The 17,101-nt window shown below is 43.1% G+C and overlaps 1 protein-coding gene across 4 annotated transcripts in view; it reads right to left on the bottom strand.

Moving 5' to 3' along the window:
• The window catches only part of utrn (utrophin), a 159,672-nt gene that overhangs the window by 115,019 nt on the left and 27,552 nt on the right, over window positions 1-17,101 (bottom strand). For all 4 annotated transcript variants that reach the window (XM_046372941.1, XM_046372940.1, XM_046372943.1 and 1 more), the window contains 30 exons: window positions 16,594-16,744; window positions 16,163-16,282; window positions 15,644-15,745; window positions 15,288-15,395; window positions 14,963-15,142; window positions 14,648-14,811; window positions 14,435-14,558; window positions 14,253-14,340; window positions 13,409-13,653; window positions 12,735-12,903; window positions 11,391-11,518; window positions 9,877-10,014; window positions 9,658-9,771; window positions 9,308-9,463; window positions 8,981-9,151; window positions 8,665-8,856; window positions 7,800-7,934; window positions 5,726-5,875; window positions 5,142-5,303; window positions 4,755-4,886; window positions 4,289-4,462; window positions 3,916-4,071; window positions 3,650-3,820; window positions 3,203-3,382; window positions 2,674-2,802; window positions 1,829-1,999; window positions 1,430-1,486; window positions 1,120-1,275; window positions 348-485; window positions 98-193 (listed from right to left, as the gene is read on the bottom strand). In XM_046372941.1, the coding sequence (XP_046228897.1) occupies window positions 98-193; window positions 348-485; window positions 1,120-1,275; window positions 1,430-1,486; window positions 1,829-1,999; window positions 2,674-2,802; window positions 3,203-3,382; window positions 3,650-3,820; window positions 3,916-4,071; window positions 4,289-4,462; window positions 4,755-4,886; window positions 5,142-5,303; window positions 5,726-5,875; window positions 7,800-7,934; window positions 8,665-8,856; window positions 8,981-9,151; window positions 9,308-9,463; window positions 9,658-9,771; window positions 9,877-10,014; window positions 11,391-11,518; window positions 12,735-12,903; window positions 13,409-13,653; window positions 14,253-14,340; window positions 14,435-14,558; window positions 14,648-14,811; window positions 14,963-15,142; window positions 15,288-15,395; window positions 15,644-15,745; window positions 16,163-16,282; window positions 16,594-16,744 (4,357 nt within the window). The remainder of the gene's footprint in view (window positions 1-97; window positions 194-347; window positions 486-1,119; window positions 1,276-1,429; window positions 1,487-1,828; window positions 2,000-2,673; window positions 2,803-3,202; window positions 3,383-3,649; window positions 3,821-3,915; window positions 4,072-4,288; window positions 4,463-4,754; window positions 4,887-5,141; window positions 5,304-5,725; window positions 5,876-7,799; window positions 7,935-8,664; window positions 8,857-8,980; window positions 9,152-9,307; window positions 9,464-9,657; window positions 9,772-9,876; window positions 10,015-11,390; window positions 11,519-12,734; window positions 12,904-13,408; window positions 13,654-14,252; window positions 14,341-14,434; window positions 14,559-14,647; window positions 14,812-14,962; window positions 15,143-15,287; window positions 15,396-15,643; window positions 15,746-16,162; window positions 16,283-16,593; window positions 16,745-17,101) is intronic.

Here is a 17,101-nt window from a genome sequence, read left to right as displayed (position 1 = left end):
GAAAACTGCATTACTGCAGTCAATATAATAAAACACTTCCAGGGAAGTGCAAAATACAAAAATACAAAAGGTGCTTATGCATGTGTGAGTCTCTCACCTGGACTGAAAACTCTTTTGTCTGCTCGGTGAAGGTGTGAGAAGTCACCGAGTCCACAGAGACTTCCACCTGCCTGATTCGTCTCACCCTCAGCTCCTAAAGAAGGCAAACACACACACTCATTGACCAAACTGCACGAGTGCACAACAGTCAAACACAATATGACAGGTAGCTTACTTTCTCTTAGATTAAAAAAAACATTCTCATAGAAGCCCTGCTTATAGAAGGCATGTTTGTCGATGCTTCTCACCCTGTGGGCAGAATATTGGCTCTGCAGCCGGAGCAGCAGAAGTCGCAGTTCCTCCCTCTGGCCCTCGTCTGAAGTTTGCTGCAGCAGTTCTTCTCCTCTTCTCAGCAAGTCTTCCACACCGGCTTTCTCCTCATCCATCTGGTGCAGCGAGGCAGATGAGTTAAATGAGGAGACTGAAACTGACACTGGCTACAAGTTGCTCCTTTGCTAAAAACAGGGTGAAGATGCTGAATGTAATTGTCGGGAAAATACCTATCTATCTGAAACGTAATAACAGCTTCCTGGCTGGCACACTGACCTTGCTTTGGACTGGTCAGGTTTGTTCAGGGAAAGTGTTTAACGTCATAAACCTTGATAATGCAGCTTGAATTCCAGAGTTGTTAGGCCTTGAAATGCCATATCGAAGCTTGTCTTATCAGGTGGCTGCTTTATATTGCCTGTAGCAGAGCATACATCTCAGGAAAAGAATCATGAGCAACCTGGGGCAATATTCTGTGTGTGCTTTCAAATTTCACAGGGAAATCGCTATGAATGGCTAACCTCAATGGAAACAAACACTGGACGGAGCGCCTGTTTCCCAATATGCAATTTTGCGCTACACCAGCTGGGACTCTATTTCAACAAATTACTACATTGCTGCTGATGCTTTGTCTGTGTGTGTGCATCCCATTTCGCTACTAGAATTTTCAATCCTCATCATTGTGGTTGATTTTGAAATTTTAAAAACTAAATAGAAATTCTGCAAAAAGATACTAAAAGGTGGCTTGTGTACCTTGTCATCATCCAGGAGGTTTGCTGGGTCCTGCTGCAGAGCCCTCAGCCTATCCTGGAGCTCTGCCTGAAGGTCCTTCACCTCAGTATGGACCAGAGTCTCGGCGGGACGACTCCGACTCTGACTCTCTGCTCGGATCTCCTGGCTGTGAATGACCTGATGAGACAGAGCAAAAACACACTAGAGGTGAAAACAGGGTAAAATAAATGTAACGAGGTGACTGCAATTGTGAAGACAAACTGATTTTCTGGCGATTGACTGAATTTGAATGAAACGAGTCTCGAGTCAAAATTCAGTTGTCTTCTCCTACCTGCTGAGATGCTTGATGGTTCAAGTCAACACCACTTGACTCCAGACTGGCCATCATCTGTAAAATAAGATAAGATAAAATAAGATAAGATGAGATAATCCTTTATTAGTCCCATAACTGGGAAATTACAGTGTTACAGCAGCAAACAGAATATATAGAGGGTGCAAAGCATGCAAGGATAAGGGAAAGATATGCATTCAAAAAGAATAAATACACAGTATGCCAAATAACAACAAAGCAGACAGTCACTGTTAAGCCTAGAAATCCTGCCTTATTTTTGAGAGTCTGAACTTTTTTTAATTCAATTCCACACTGAATCCACATTAGTAAAGGTGACAGTGAATGCTGGCTTGTTCGATGCAGTGATTTTAGGTTTACATACAATTTGTACTTTTGTACCTGGGCTGTTCTTATGTGTTGGGAGACTTTGTCAAAGTTGCAGTTGAGCTCCGCCAGTTTGGGCTCCACCACCTCTCGGCAGGCGGGCCCCCTGCTGGTCATCAGGATGATGGCCTGGTCCTTCACGTTGTCCACACGCAGACTGATATCTTCCAGTTCCTCCAGCATGCGCTGAAGACAGACCAAAGAGCAGCTGGTCATCTATTTATCTTCATCAGCTTATACTATCAGTTGTCCTCTCTCACACTGGATGGCAGTGCAGCCTTGGTTCAAACAAAAGAACTTTGCACAGGATGTACTGATCAAGGTTGGTAAGCCCAGACAACAGCTGATATTTAGCAAAGAACTTCAGTTGTCATCACGAGAAGAAGCAAAGGGATAAGAATTTAATGTCTCAGCATCTTCTCTTTCCTCATTTTCTCACCTTATTTCCTGTACTTCAACAAACCTCTCTCTTATAGACAAAAAAATGTCCTAATAACACCCCAATATGCTTGCTTTCTGAAAATTTCAATTTAAACCAAGCATAAGAAGGTTCTGCTGCAACAGTGGACCATCCAAAATGGGACATTTAACATCCAAGGCTCTCTAAACAACATGGTAGCAGGAGGGGATTTTATTGATGAATTCTAGCAGAAGGCATTTCCTTGCCAGAGGCAGTGATTTCCATAATGTGATTCTGAACTACTATTACATATTTTTAACCCGCCATTATGCAACCTCTGTCAGTTTTTACACACATTTGTAATGATAATATGGAAAGAGACAGCATGGTTACCCCACACATTTTAGCTATATTTTAGTTACAAAATACACAATATAACGGCTCCCTCCCTCTGCCATACCTTTACCACCTGCTCCCTCTCTGCTGGGCTGAGCCGCTCAGCTTCATCCAAGTGGATCTGGGTCTGGTAGAGCCAGGTGCTGATGTGAGCCAAGTTCTCATCAAAGATTTCCACTTCATTTTGATGACTCTGCACGCATGGAATGTAAAACAAGGCCTCAGTGTTTCCATTAGGACAGAAAAATAGGAATTACTGTGAGTTAATGTTTTATTTTGGCTTTAAAACTTTCAAAGACATAACCTTGTAATGCTAGTTTTTATTAAAAGGCTGCGCAAAAACAACTTTCAAATTCAGTGAACTTCTCGAATTTCATAAAATCACCTTGAGTACTCAAATTATTCTCTCATATTTGACATGTATTTTAAAAGCAGCAATAACTGAAAGGAATCTCATTACTTACAAAAACTACAGGCAAAAACACACAGTTTAAACATATAAGCAGTTTGGACAATGTACTTACTCAGAGTAAATAAAGAATGCAGCAGCCCTTCATTTATTAAGGCTTACTGTCTAAAGCATTTGAACTCACCAGCACAGCACTAAGCCAGTCCTCGGTCCAGGTGCGGACGTGGCTCCAGGACTCATTGAGGCCACATAGCTTATCCTCCAGCTGAGCCTCGCTGCCCTCCACCAGAGTCTGCAGACCAGCGCTGGTCTCCATGAGGCCGGACAGCTCCAGTTTACGACGTTCCGACTCCTTCAGCAAGCCCTGGTGGAGGGACACACAGCAATATAACATACATTATATTAGGGTTGTCATCACACCAGAATTTTAAACATCGATACAATATTAATGTAAAAAAAGGAAAAACAATAACTCTTTTGACTGCATGCCATTCACATCCTTACACCCAGAATGGAAATCAGTATAAACATTCAACTTTTTCCTTTCCTTCTACTCCACCTGCTGGTCAGAAGCAGAAGCAACACTTGGCTGCTGCTGAGGAGATTTGATGAAAGGCGTGGAGTTACTCACATTAGCCCAGGCAATCTCGGCATCGATGTCAGCTGGCATGTCACCACAGCTGTTCTTCTGCTGCAGCTGAGCCTCACTGGTGGTCAGCCACTCCTGAAGGCTGGCGGTCTCCTTTTGGAACTTTTGGGACAGAGACAAAGCTTTTTCCAGGTCCTGCTTGCCCTCTGTTACCTGTAATGAGAAGGAATTGCTCTCAGAGATATTGAATGCTGCTTATAATCCAACATGAGCTGTGTTTTGGAGAAAGTTTGCAAAAAATAAGTCACCTGTGCCCCCAAGTCATTGTAGAGCAGTTTGAGAGCAGTGAGCTGTTCGTCCATGGCCTTGGGGTTCTCCGTCTGCTGTTTCTGCACAATCTGTCGGCCTGTTTTTATTACTGTCTCCACCTCCAGTTTCACCTCACTCAGCAACTTGTATAGCTTCTATAAATAAAAAAGGAAAATGCGCTTAGGAGTGAACGTAAGATAAACTTGTGCATAAATGGGCAGCCAAATTTGGTAGATATATATTTGTTAATGTATCCTTAAATAACTGTATACCTAAATGAACCTTTGTAATGCGCACACAGAACAGTTCATACAATCGGCAAAAAATAAACAATTTGCATAAAAGAGAGACTGATGAAGTTGCAGCTCTCACCATGCAGCCAGTGAGGTGGGACTGGATTTTTTCCGGGTCCACATCCCTGACATCCAAAATGTGCAGCTCTGCCTTGGCGCCATCCAGGACCCTCTTACAGTCCAACATGCGTTGCTCAAAGTTAGCTGGCTTCTGGAACAGCTGGTACTTTGTGGATATCTCTCTCAGTTTCCTCTGCAGTGAGTGAAGGGGGAGGTTTGTAAAGTACACTTGTATATCACAACCTTACCAGGCTGCCATATTTTTGTATTTTTTTTTTAAATTAATTAATAAATTAATTTCAGTTTTTCAATTAAACCCACCGAGTGTGAAGTAGAATGAACGGTTCTCAAGATATTCAGATCACAGACAGACAGAGATTCCTCGATTTATAGTTAGACGTAATGATTATGCAGGCTGAAGAAGAAGCCAGCCTGACATCAGCTACCTGCAGTTCCTATTCTTGTCCAGTAGGAGTCAGTGTTACCTGTAGCTGGTCCAGCATGGTCCCACCTCGAGCAGCTTTGCCATCAGCAGTGGGGGGCGGCAAGTTGGCCACGTTCCTCCTCCTCATCTCTTCCACTGTCACCTCGTGGGCTGCGATCTCTGCCCCGATGGTCTGAAGGAAAAGTTAACATGAGTCAGCACACGGAGCCTCTTGTGACACCTCCTGAGTGAAAGGGTTTTTCAGACTGCTTAATTTCTCAAAGCATCTGTGGGCAACCAAATGAGTCACTGTGCGTCTACTGTAGTAAGGTGAGATGATATTTTATGAAGTAGGATTCACCAAGACCAGGTGCTTTCCTAAGTCTCACGTCTTGTCTGGTAATTCCTCTGGGTGTGGGTCTGCGTGATGAGCACATGCATGCTGTACCTGCGCCTCCTGTGGCAGCTGGAAGGCGTCGATGCGGTCAGTGAGGTAGGAGGTGAGTGTGTGGTCTAGCTGGCTCAGAGACTCCTGCAGTGTTTGGAGGGCCTGTTCGTTCTCCTTCAGAATCTGCAGCTGCTGTTCAAGGCTGATTTGCCTGTTGACAGCCTGGAGGACATCAAGTCATAAGTCTGAACGTTTCACAGTCAAGGACCTCGATATTCTGATACACCAGATTAAAGCAACTAAGGGAAAGTTCATGATCCTAAAACTGTAGATGGAAAAGACTGACTCTAACAGTATATTGGCATGTAAACACCCATCCCCATTTTTCTCTTGAACTTGACTTGATGTGATATTGCAAAGAGAACACCAAATGCTTAAGGATGCTCCTAAAAACATCCTTTACAAAGTGCAAAATAATCCTTAATTTTAATATAAATATGACGAGACATAAACGCGGTATCATTTGATGACAGATAGGTCGAACATAACATATAATGGATGTCTGTTTTTCTACAGTAATACACACACTCACACACACACACACGCATCCCACATTTGCTCATACACAAACACAAGGTCCTGACCTGGTGGTTGAGCTGCTCGTAACGGGAATTGAAGGCCTCTAGTTTTTCACTAATGAGTTCGTCCAGTATGCCCCCGTCTATCAGCGTCTGACCCAGCTCTCTGATTTGCGTCCGGTTGTCCCCGGGGTGGCGAAGCGCGCTCTCCAAAGACTGGTGGTGAGTAGAGAGAGTAAGAAAAGGGAGAATTTATTTATGATCAAAGGAAATGAAATTTAAAAAAAAAAAAAACAAGCAAAAGCAGTATGAAAGGAAATGGGCAAGTAAAATTCCAGAACAGTGAAATAGTCCTTCAAAAAATAAAGCTGCGACAAAGATTCCAAAAATTTGCCACAGAAACTAGAAAACACAGTAGCCAAAATGAAAAAAATATTGTAGAAACCAAACACTTCTGGATTAAAAAACAAACAGAGAGGAAAAAAACATGCAGTAAGCATTTGTGAACTCAAAGCGCTTGCGTGTGTGTGCGTGTGTGTGTGTGTGTGTGTGTGTGTGAGAGAGAGAGAGAGAGAGAGAGAAAGAACCAAGTAGCTGAGCAAACAGAAGGAGAGCAGATGCAGAAATTGCTACGTCGGGTGTGTCAGATGGAGGCAAGCGTGAAAAAGATGATAACTGAACAAGAAATGAGAGACGAGTGAGAGAGAAGCTCGTTGAGTGACGGCGCTTGTTTGGATCCAACAGTCATTGTTCATGTGGGGTCATTAAATGTCCTTTTCCTTCCCAGAGGAAATGGACAGAGAGACAGACAGAGAGAGAGAGGGGGAGAGAGAGAGAGAGAGAGAGAGAGAAAGTGAAAGAATGGGAAGGATGAGAGGTGAGAGAGGAAGCTTTATAAGAACTGAGGGAGGGGGAGAGGGAGAGAGAGAGACAGAGAGAGAGAGAGAGAGAGAGAGAGAGAGAGGGAGAGAGAGAGGGAAAACTGGGCAAGAGAGAGGGAGAAGGAAAGAAGGGGCATAAACACATAAGGACAAAGAGGAGGAGGGTTGTCTTAAAGGGTCTTCAATTTCCTTCATCACTATGCAATGTTACAGGAGCAGCGCTGTGATTAAAGTGAGTTTGACAGTCATGCTGCAGGCAGTCTACAGATATAGCAACAGAGCAAGACAAAGCAGGAGAAATTTGGAAGACAAAGTCAGAGACAAAGAGGTGATTAACACAGACAGATGATTAATGTGGATGGTTTGGTTTATTAAATTTACTGTTTTTCCTTCTTAACCAGTCCAACGAATGGACACTTTTTATGTCATGTGAAAGAATGATGATTGTTGGGGTGATTTTTTCTTAGCAGACTTGATTTCCTCTCTCTCTCTCAGTTGTAAAGTATAAAATAATCAAAACATTTAAAACATACTTAATTTCATAATTTATTTATATGTGAAGTAACTTCCACAATCATTAAGAACAAATATTCATCAAATTTCTTATTTGCTTTATGCTGACTTGTGCCTGCAGCCATGGAGGATGAATATTTGCATTTTACCAGATTCTTTTTCAAACGTAATCAAGCCACATTTTTTAAATTAAGATACAGCATGTGAAATTTTACACATGCAACAGTTGGACCTGAAAATATGTAGATGATATATAACGTAATAATGTTTTTATACTTTTTAAAAAACTTTTCTGTATTTGTTAGCAGTGCCTTGTATTTGCATGTTGAATGTGAGCGATGTTTGACACGACGTGTTAACGAAAGTTAACTTCTGCTACAACAGGGATTGTCTGCTTGCCCGCGGCAAGTAAGAAGCCACCTCAGGCTAGTAAATCTAATTATATTTCCAATCATGCAAGTGTGAAAACAGATTTCTGACCCACTTGCCCAAGCGCATGAGCATTTACGTTTTTGAGACCAACACACACAGACTGGCACACATAGTAAAGCTTTGGTGATCAGTCTGACTGTGCATAGGTAAGAAACATCAGAAATATCCACAAAACTTAAATCCTGACTCTAAAAGATCGAGAGAATTAAATGATGACAGATATGTGTATAAATGTGACTACAGAAAGAAAGATGGTGTCTGCCTGTCTGTGTGTGTGTGTGTGTGTGTGTGTGTGTGTGTGTGTGTGTGTATACCTCCAGAGCTTCACTGACAGCCTCAGTGCTCTCTGGTATGTTGTCAGTAGCTTGAACCTTCTCTTCCAGAGCGTTGAGCCAACTCTGTTCCATATCCAGATACTGAAGCAACTCCATCCAACAGGACCAAACCTCCTGCAGCGTGTACCCAAACACACAAACACAGATACACACAGTCAAAAATTTAAATCACCTTCCCACACAGTGACGGCTCTATTAAGTATGCCCTCACTTACAATTTTAATAACAATATTAAAAAAAAAAAGACTGTGAGGTGTATATAAAAAAAAAAGACTCCTAGAGCAAATTCAAATTAAACTGCAAAACTCTAAGGACAAAGAGAGGATGGTGACTAATGGGCTTCAGGCAGAGAGCATACATGAGCATGAGTACAACTAAGTGACGTGTCTGACCTTTACCCTGCAGAGTCTGGGGGCTGATAATCAAAAACAGCGCCCCAAACCATGACTTTACACTCACAGAGTAGCTCTGAAGCTCTTAAATCACCAGTGCCCTTACAGCTTCTCTCACTCTTTGCATGAAAATTAACAAAAAGGATCCCACCACAGGACACGTCATCCTAAGCCAACATCACTGAACCGTGTGATTTGCAAGATGACGGACAAATTGGGCCGTCCATGCATAAAATTGTGAATTATATTTATACGAGTATGAGTCACAACAGCTTTTTTTTTTTACTACTGGAAAAAAAGCCAACTTAAACCCACTAGAAGCAGGCTCTCCCTTTTAACCGAAGTCAGCACAGTTCATTTATCAGACAAAAATCTATACCTTTATTCACAAACAAACAAAAAATGTACACATTCTCGAACACAGAGGGACTTCACAACCACACACACATTACCTCCAGAGTGTGACACTTGCTCTTGAAGCGGTCACAGAGCTTGTGGTAGTTGGCTAATACCCCCTCCAGCTCTGAGGTCAGCTCCTGTCCACTGCCTCCACCAGGGGGCGATGTTCTGGACACCAGCAAGTTGATGCTGTCTTTCAGGATTTTTACCTTCACCTCCTTCTGAAGCACATCCTCTTTAGCCCTCTGTGGGAGATGAGGAACAGAGGAGAAGAGTTAAACTAAGTCAAATAAAAAGCACACAACAGTCCAGATCATTTTGTTTATGCCATTTCTCGCTGATGTTTTCAAATGTTTGATTTTAAGTCACCTTCATCTCCTCCAGTGATGCTTCCAGCTCCTCGGGACTCTTGTATTCAAAGTCCCTCATGAGAAACTCCTCATCAACCTGGGCCATCCACTCCTGCATCTCAGCCAAGTCCTTCCTCAGATTCACCTGTCTCTCCTGGTTCTCCACCACTCGCTCCTGGTGGCTCAGCAGCTGGAGGGAAGCAGGTTTGGTAATGAGACAAACAGTTGTAAATTATGCTAATGAATACAGGCACGCAAATATTCAAATTAAGAAGCCATATTTGTCATATCCAAGAATTTGCAGGACATAACACCACACAGTGCAAACAGAGAAACGTTTCCTCACCTGTTTACTGAGCGAGTCCCATCTGTGCCGGCACTCATCCAACTTATCCTGCCCCCACCTGGCAAGTCCTGGGACCGCAGCTGTCTGGATAGCACTCACATTCTCTCCCATCTGCTTCAATGAACCTTCCACTGACTCCATCTCATTCACATACTCCTTGTTAGCAGAGACAGAAAGAAAGAAAGATGAAGAATAGAGCTGGGCAGACTTCCATATCCAGTTGTGATCCAGACTGCCATCTTCACAAAAACAACAGTAAAAGTAACTTAAGTAGCAAAGTCATGGAGTCTACCATTAGAGTCAAAACCTGTTCACAATACAACATTGTTTTCATTTGTTGTTCTCACAACCTTGCACTGGTTAAGCTCTTCCTGTAGACTGTCCTTTTCGCCCAATCCCGTGGCATCACGAGACATTATTTCCTGAACCGCATCCAACCAACGTTCCACTTCCACCAAACACATCTAATTAAACCAATGCATCAAAAATATTCAATTAACAGCATTCATATTTTGAACAGGAAGACAAAGTTTACATTTGCAGGCTTTCTATGCCACTAGCTACTCTACCTGATTGTCCTTCATGCTACCCACGATGCACTGCAGTGTGCCCAGCTCCTCTCGTGCCTTGGAGGAGAGCTGACTCCATCTTTGTAGTTCTGCAGGATCAGAGGCTTGTTGTGTTTGCTCGATCTCTAGACACAGGCCCTGAGGTGAACAAGAGTTCAGACTTGAAATGACATATCCAAGTTGTGTATATAAGTAATGAACAACCACGGAGGCTCTTACCTGTAAAGGATTTTGTCATGAGAAAATTATGCTGTAACAATGTTTAAAAGTGAGTCACCTCCTTGGTAAGAGGAAGATAACAGCCTGAGGTTTCACTATTGCAGCAAAAAGTTCATTTGAGGTTATCATGTCAAAATAAAGAAAAAAAAAAAAAAAAGAAAAGTTTGGCAACGTGGACTTTCTGCCTGCTGATTCAAACGGTTCCCAAGGGACTGGATATTAAGCCCAACAGCGACCTTAAATTATGAACTAGTAGTATTTTCAAGTATTTTCATGGTAAAAACATCTCATTTAATATTTGATACTAATATGGTTGTGTGTTCACGTCATATGTCTGTTTTATGTCACACAAGTTAATTTCCGTATAGCAAAAGGTGAATGCATTTAAACGGCAGCTTTCACCTTCTATCATTAAGCTAACTGCTAATAGGACTCAGATATGCTGTCATGGGATTGTATGTGTTGGTTGTAAGGCTGACTGGCTGGTTCAGCGGCTCCACACCGAGCTGTTTGGAGATCCATGCTGCACGCATGGGCACGCTGCCCAGAATGTGCCAAGTCCCCGCCCCTTCGCCAGCAACATGCCCTATCTGACAGGATAACAAGGGCTCGGATGGAGCCACATTCCACTGAAGGATGGAGGAGGACAGGAACACACAAACTAACACACACAAAACACAACAGCATACAGTGTGTATAACAAAACTGCATACCAAAGCCAAACCACACACAGACACACACCCTCCTACAAAGAGGTTTGATACAGTGCAGAGGGAAGTGACTGGCTGATAAAAGGGCCTATTGTGTGGTGGAAAAGTAAAACTGACAGCAGACAGTGACAAACACTCGTCCTGATATACATACAAGCGTAAAGACACAGACACAAACAAAGCGACTGTTAAGAGTGAATTCCTTTTAGCTTTGAGGTCACAGGGCACATGCGTTATCAGCTTCTGTCTCCAGACACACCACAACGACAGCAATTTAAAATATTGTGGGCAATGGGCAATTTTTCATGCTTCCAAAATACAATTATACAATTACAATTACTTAAACCAGGAATGCCTTATTTTGGCAAAATATTTCAGGGTGGTCTGAGCCAACCAACGACACACCCAGCTAAGGCCTGTGTGCGGGATCCACTGTAAAGTAAGGGGATGTTAACATCACAACTTGCCTAAAAAGTTGATTGTGAATGCCTTCGAGATCGATCACGATCTGAAATCATCACATCTCCCATACCTATATTTTTTACAGTGAGAGCCATAACTGAATCAGTTTGATGCACTACCCACCTGCGCCCGCTCCACCGCCCTCTCAGCAGTAGGAATGTCTACCACTCCTTCTCTCAGAGTGGCCAGCCTGGCCTCGAGACCCTCCACTGGGCTTGGTACCATCTGGTTGGCCTGAAGACTTGTCAAAGCTGGAATAAAACAATAGTATATTAAGTGAAGGTATCATAAATTTTGCACCAGGTCTTACGCATTAGGTTTTCAACCACAATGGGGTTAGTGACATGGTTTGGGATTTGCCCATCTGTGTGCGTTTTTAATGCTCCAAAAGGACTGCAGATGTTCGACAGCCTGTTTCTCAAAGCAGGCTTAAATTTGCTCTTTCAACCAAGTCATTCATGCCAGATTAATTTGACAAACACCCTATAAAAATCATCACCTTGCTATCTCCCACTATTGCAAAGGTGATTAAATGAATAACCACAGTTAAGTATTGCCCATTTGTGACTACTTCAACCTCATTTAAACTGAATGAGTTCTTTCTGCTCCTGTTACTCTCCTTGACAGTATCTCTTCTCCACTCCTTCTCTGTCAGCGTTTTAATTATCAGATGATTTAATGCTTACATAACCTGCCTATGTTTATACACACAAAGAGCAGGGAGAGTAAGTAAGTGGAAGAAGGGGGAGAGACACAGAAAGGGGTTCTGGTGAGAGGCAAGCTGCCCTCAAGCAGAAACAAAATGGTTTTTTTTGGCTCTCATCCAAATCCTCACAGTCATAAAAACCCAAAAAGAGAGACACGAGATGCACGCGCACACACACACACACACTGACTCACTTAGCAGTGGAGAAGAGCATTGAAGTCTCCTTTTACAGACTCGTTTTTTGCCAAGAGGAGTCCATGTAAATTCCAGAGGTAAAACGGTGACTGATTTTCAGGACTGCTCCAGGTCCAAGTTACGTCCTCAGGTAGAGAGGGAGCTGGCACAGAGGTATGATCTTACACTCAATCACTCACGTACACACATGCATGCATCTGTGAGTTTTTGGAGGCCATATAAGGGCATCATCTATTACTTGCGGTTGACCAAGGATTCATATAAAAACTGAAGTCATATTTACTCAACCCCTGTGGACCTGAGCTCTGCTGATCTTAGCTATCACTCTTTCACTCTATAAACCTGAAAGCTTTGTGCCAAGAGCAAGGAGAGAGAAATGGGACTTTGTTTTAAGGAAGACTTAAATCTCCCGTCCCACAGCTGTCTGAAACAGAAGATTGTCTCAGGGGTGTCGGGCTGAAAATCATTATGGTACCGTTTATGCCGAGAAATCTGCTCAGAGTTTTGGAGGAGGTTTCCTCTTCGCTTATTTAACAAATTATTCTGATACTGTTTGGTATAAGTACCTTTGTTGACCTCCTGCTCCCTGCTCTGCAGCTGCTGCAGTGTGGAGGCGTGATGTGCTGATACCACCACCATGTTGTCTTTCAGAGAGGGCACGGCTCCCAGTGACCCCACCTCTGCAGAAAGCTGCTCTAGTCGTGGACTCAGGGCCGCGACCTGGACGAGTCGGGCCTAAAAGACACAACAGGAGGACGGAAGCTCACTAATTTGTATGAAATTGTTGCTGTTTCTGTAAATCGATACAGAAAATACAATTTTATAAGCTTGGCTTAAGGTAAGTTTATTCCCTTGACTTAAAAATGAGACCACAACATCTGAGTAACACTATTTACCTGACAAGATGGAAAGTGTGTGTATTAGCTACTAGTTTTGCGTGCATTTTATTTATTTTATTGTAATATACACAAATAGTGTCATCGTAAAGAATCTTTTCCTGTGTAAAAATTAGGGAAACTTGCAGCACACACTGCAACAATAGGTTAGTTTGATGGGAAATTCACAGGTTGCTGGATAGAGTCAGGCTTTACACTGACAGGCTTTCCCTCCCTGCTCAAAGCAAATTATTCTCAAATTCTTAACAAATTTTTTACCCATCTTACTCTGAGCACCTTTCATTGACTTTGCAAGCATTTGAGGGACCTTGTAATTTAATGTGGATGGACGTGATTACTCTTACCTGACATTCTCCACTCAGGCCTCTGAGCTCGGCCTCATCACACGTTTCTACAGCTGAGGTCGAGTCCAGCCACCGGTCATGTGCCTCCAAGGCTCGATCCAGGTCAGCCAGCTCTGCAGACACAGCTCTGACCCGGTTCTGAGTGTGAACTCGCTCACTGGCTGCCTGCAGCTCCCTCGCACAAACGTCCCACTCAGTTTGGATCAGGTCTACGTCTGCCCTCACAGAATCTACACACACTCCCTCTACAGAGAGACGGACAGAAGTCAGCATGATATGCACTAAATTAATAATTTCAAAAAAACAGATAATATGGATGAGAGAACATGAGCAGATACAAGGGAATAAAGAGTTCAACGGAAACTTCAGTGTTTAACAAATCTACTTCAACTTAACAGTACTGGTCTTCTACCCCTCACTGCCTCCAGAACAGCATAAACACATAAAAATCCTGAGTGCCACTTCATTTCACTGAACTGTTATATGAAGCCAGAAACCCTGCAGGCTGACAGATTTATACCACACTGTCCAAACACACATACACACACACGCACACAAACCCACGTTCCAATCACTGGTATAAAACGGAATGCCAATAAAAAACAGCTAGGCTTGTAAATACCCAGAAAATACCAAGCAGCTGTGGAAAAGTAGTAAAATCTTACAAGACAAAGGCAATTTAACAAGGAAATGGAAGATTTCTGTCACAGACAGTAGTTGTGAGCCTCTGAGAAACTCCAAGTATGACACCGTGTCTTAGCTCACTTCAGTCGAACATGTTTGATACGTATGATATTGGTATTATGTATAATAATACACCAACAATCTCCTCTGACCCGCATACCTCTCTCCAGCTGGTCCATAAAGCTCCGTCCCTCCTGGATCACTTGACTAACTGTGGTTTTCTTTGCCTCGAGGTCCGACTCCAAACCCTACAGTGATTGATCGGCACATACTTGTGGTGTGATTTTCAAATATATTTAAGTTGAAATATTTGTTTTTAAGTCATATGAGCTGCAGGTTTACCTTTAGTTTCTCCTGCAGGTCTGCTGCGTCAGGTGTGGTCTCAGGATGTGTGAACGCCAGCGCCTGAGCAGATGTCTTCCACGTTTTCATCCAGCTCAGGAGGTCAGAGAGTTTATTTTCAAACCTGGACAACACAAAACACACTTTCCATATCTTCCATTTTTCTGGTGAAGGGGGAGTGTACAGTCTGCTAGTGTGTGTCCCACGTCTTACGTTCGTCTCACTTCTGCATCCATCTCCACCAGTCGTTTCTTTGGGGGAGCAGGTGGGGTTAACTCCTGGTCAGTGTTCGATGCAGCCACAGCTACAGAAGCTGCATCCACGACGATCTGCCCTTCCATCTGTGTCATCCCAGCGTCTGTCACAGCTTCCATTACCTTAGCAGCAAATAGGACAGATGTCAACCACACTCAGAGACGTAGTATCTTTACATCTCTGTTGTTTCAGGTGCGCTACTCACTGTGACAAGTACAGTAAGAAGGAAGACACAGTTACACTGCAGACAAAGGGTGAAATCCAAACACACACCTGGAAGGAGCAGTCCTCCAGCTTCTGCACCAGGTTGTCCCATCTATGTGCCAGTTCCTCTGTGTCTGCTTCGATCTTGGCTGCCGCCTCAGGGCTGCGCAGTAGGGATATCACATCCTGTCCCGCATCAGACAGCTGGTCTAGAGTCCTCCTCTTCTTTTCCATGTCCTCCTTTAAAATCTACAGGATTGAACAAAAAAAGAAAATCACAGGCTACACTAAACACGGAAACTGAATTATACAAATTTATAAATTAAAAGTCAGCAGTTGTTGAAGTATCTGCTGTTGCTGCATGTAAACTACAATGATTTGGCAGGTTACTTACTGCTAACCGACGCACATTAGTATTCATTTCACTCGGGTCCTTAAAGTTGCTGGTCTGTACTTCACTCAAGGCCTCCTCATTTTCTGCCAACCAAGCTCTAAACAGATTCTACAGAGGAGGTGGTGAAAAAACATTTTTAATTTAGTTGATTAAACATGGTGTGCTGTCCGTTGCAAAACCTGGGCAGTTCTGAAGATTTAAAGGACACTGTGAGAATTTCTGTGCATCTCAATGCTGCTCGGAGGGTGAGGAAAATGCTCAAGTGCTCCACTATAATGGATTATTTAGTTATAAGGAGTGAAGGAAGACAGAGCGCATGCACAGATAAAGTGGTCAGCGGACAACAAATGTCCTACCTGGTCCGATAGAAGCTGTTGCCACACCAAGGAGACTTCCTGCAGCTTGTGCCACCTCTCCTCTGTCCAGCGACACACAGCCGCCCAGCGCTCACCCAGAGACTTGAGTGCAGGATAGAGACAAACGTTAACGCAAACATGAATGTTCTCAGACACACAACATGAAATCTGAACGCATATAATTTGAATCTCTAACTCCAAAAGTCTGTGATCATGGAGAAACTTTTATACTATAAATTAATGAAACTTTTTTTTACTTTTTTATTTATAGCTTGCCGTGTCATGTTCATGTTAAACTACAGCACGCTGTCAGCTTTTGTGTTCTAAAAACGCAGAGTAATTTGTGTATTAACGTGAACATATGCATGAGGTAGCAGTAGGAGAACAACCTTTTAACAAAACTGATTGTTCTTATTACTTCCAAATATCCTGCACAGCATCTTCTTCAGGAAGATTCTCTTCTTTGAGCTGTCAAAGGATATTAGACAAAACTAGGAACCTATCAAGATGACAGCTTACTTGTAGTTGCTCCTCCAGGGCAGCGGTGGCACTCTCGCCACTGTTCTCATCCACCACGACCACCATGTGTGTTAGAGAGTTGACCTTCACCTGCTCCGCCTCCAGGTCGTTCTGGAGCTCCTGAATGGGGAAACACAAACAGTGAATTTAGCATGATCACATATTAATCATTAACAGAGCTGGCAGAGAAGCTACTCAGCCTTAAAGTGACACCACAGAGACAGTGTGTGAGTCACAGAAAGTGCAGATCAAATATGTGACAACACGATCACAAGACCTGTTTTAGGACAAGATGAGATTGTGACAATTAAATTAATGGCTAAACTGAGGAAACAAGCATACATGAAGCAGGGATATTTTCTACTTGATCTTGTCCTCTTCATTGACTAGATTCATGTGAGATAAGTACTAAAACGGAAATCCGTATTTACTTTGTGCTGCTCTATCTGTTCTTTATAGCTGTCCAGGTCTTTAGATGCCGGCTCCGTCTCTATCTTTATGATACGCTCCTCTGTCTGTGTCAGCCAATCAGAAAGCTGCTGTAGCTGCTGCTGTTGAAGATCCATCAGGACTTCATGGAGCCTGTAGAGGAAGAGGTAGAACGTTAGGACAGGGAGATGGTGAGGAGGGTGTGTAGAAGTATACAGCACATCAAAGTTAAACTAAGATGAGACAGCGTGTTCAGTCAGTTATTTCACTGCCTCACAGTAGCACAAACAATAGAACGAGTGCCAATGCTGTGTACAGACTCCACGGACAAGACACTTTAAAGTCAGGGTCAACAAATGCTATAGTGGATATCACAAATGTGATTCATGACTAACTGTGGGGTGTGTGTGTGTGTGTGGGGGGGGAATCATCATAAACCTTGATAACACAGATTGAGCGTCAGACTTGTTAAGACCTTGAAGCGCACAAGGCTTATTGCGTGTCACCTTC

Source organism: Scatophagus argus, chromosome 19 (assembly GCF_020382885.2).
Source record: "Scatophagus argus isolate fScaArg1 chromosome 19, fScaArg1.pri, whole genome shotgun sequence".
In the NCBI taxonomy this organism is placed as follows: Eukaryota; Metazoa; Chordata; class Actinopteri; family Scatophagidae; genus Scatophagus; species Scatophagus argus.
The sequence above is the reverse complement of the archived record's forward strand: the minus strand, read 5'-3'. Positions and strand labels throughout refer to the sequence as shown.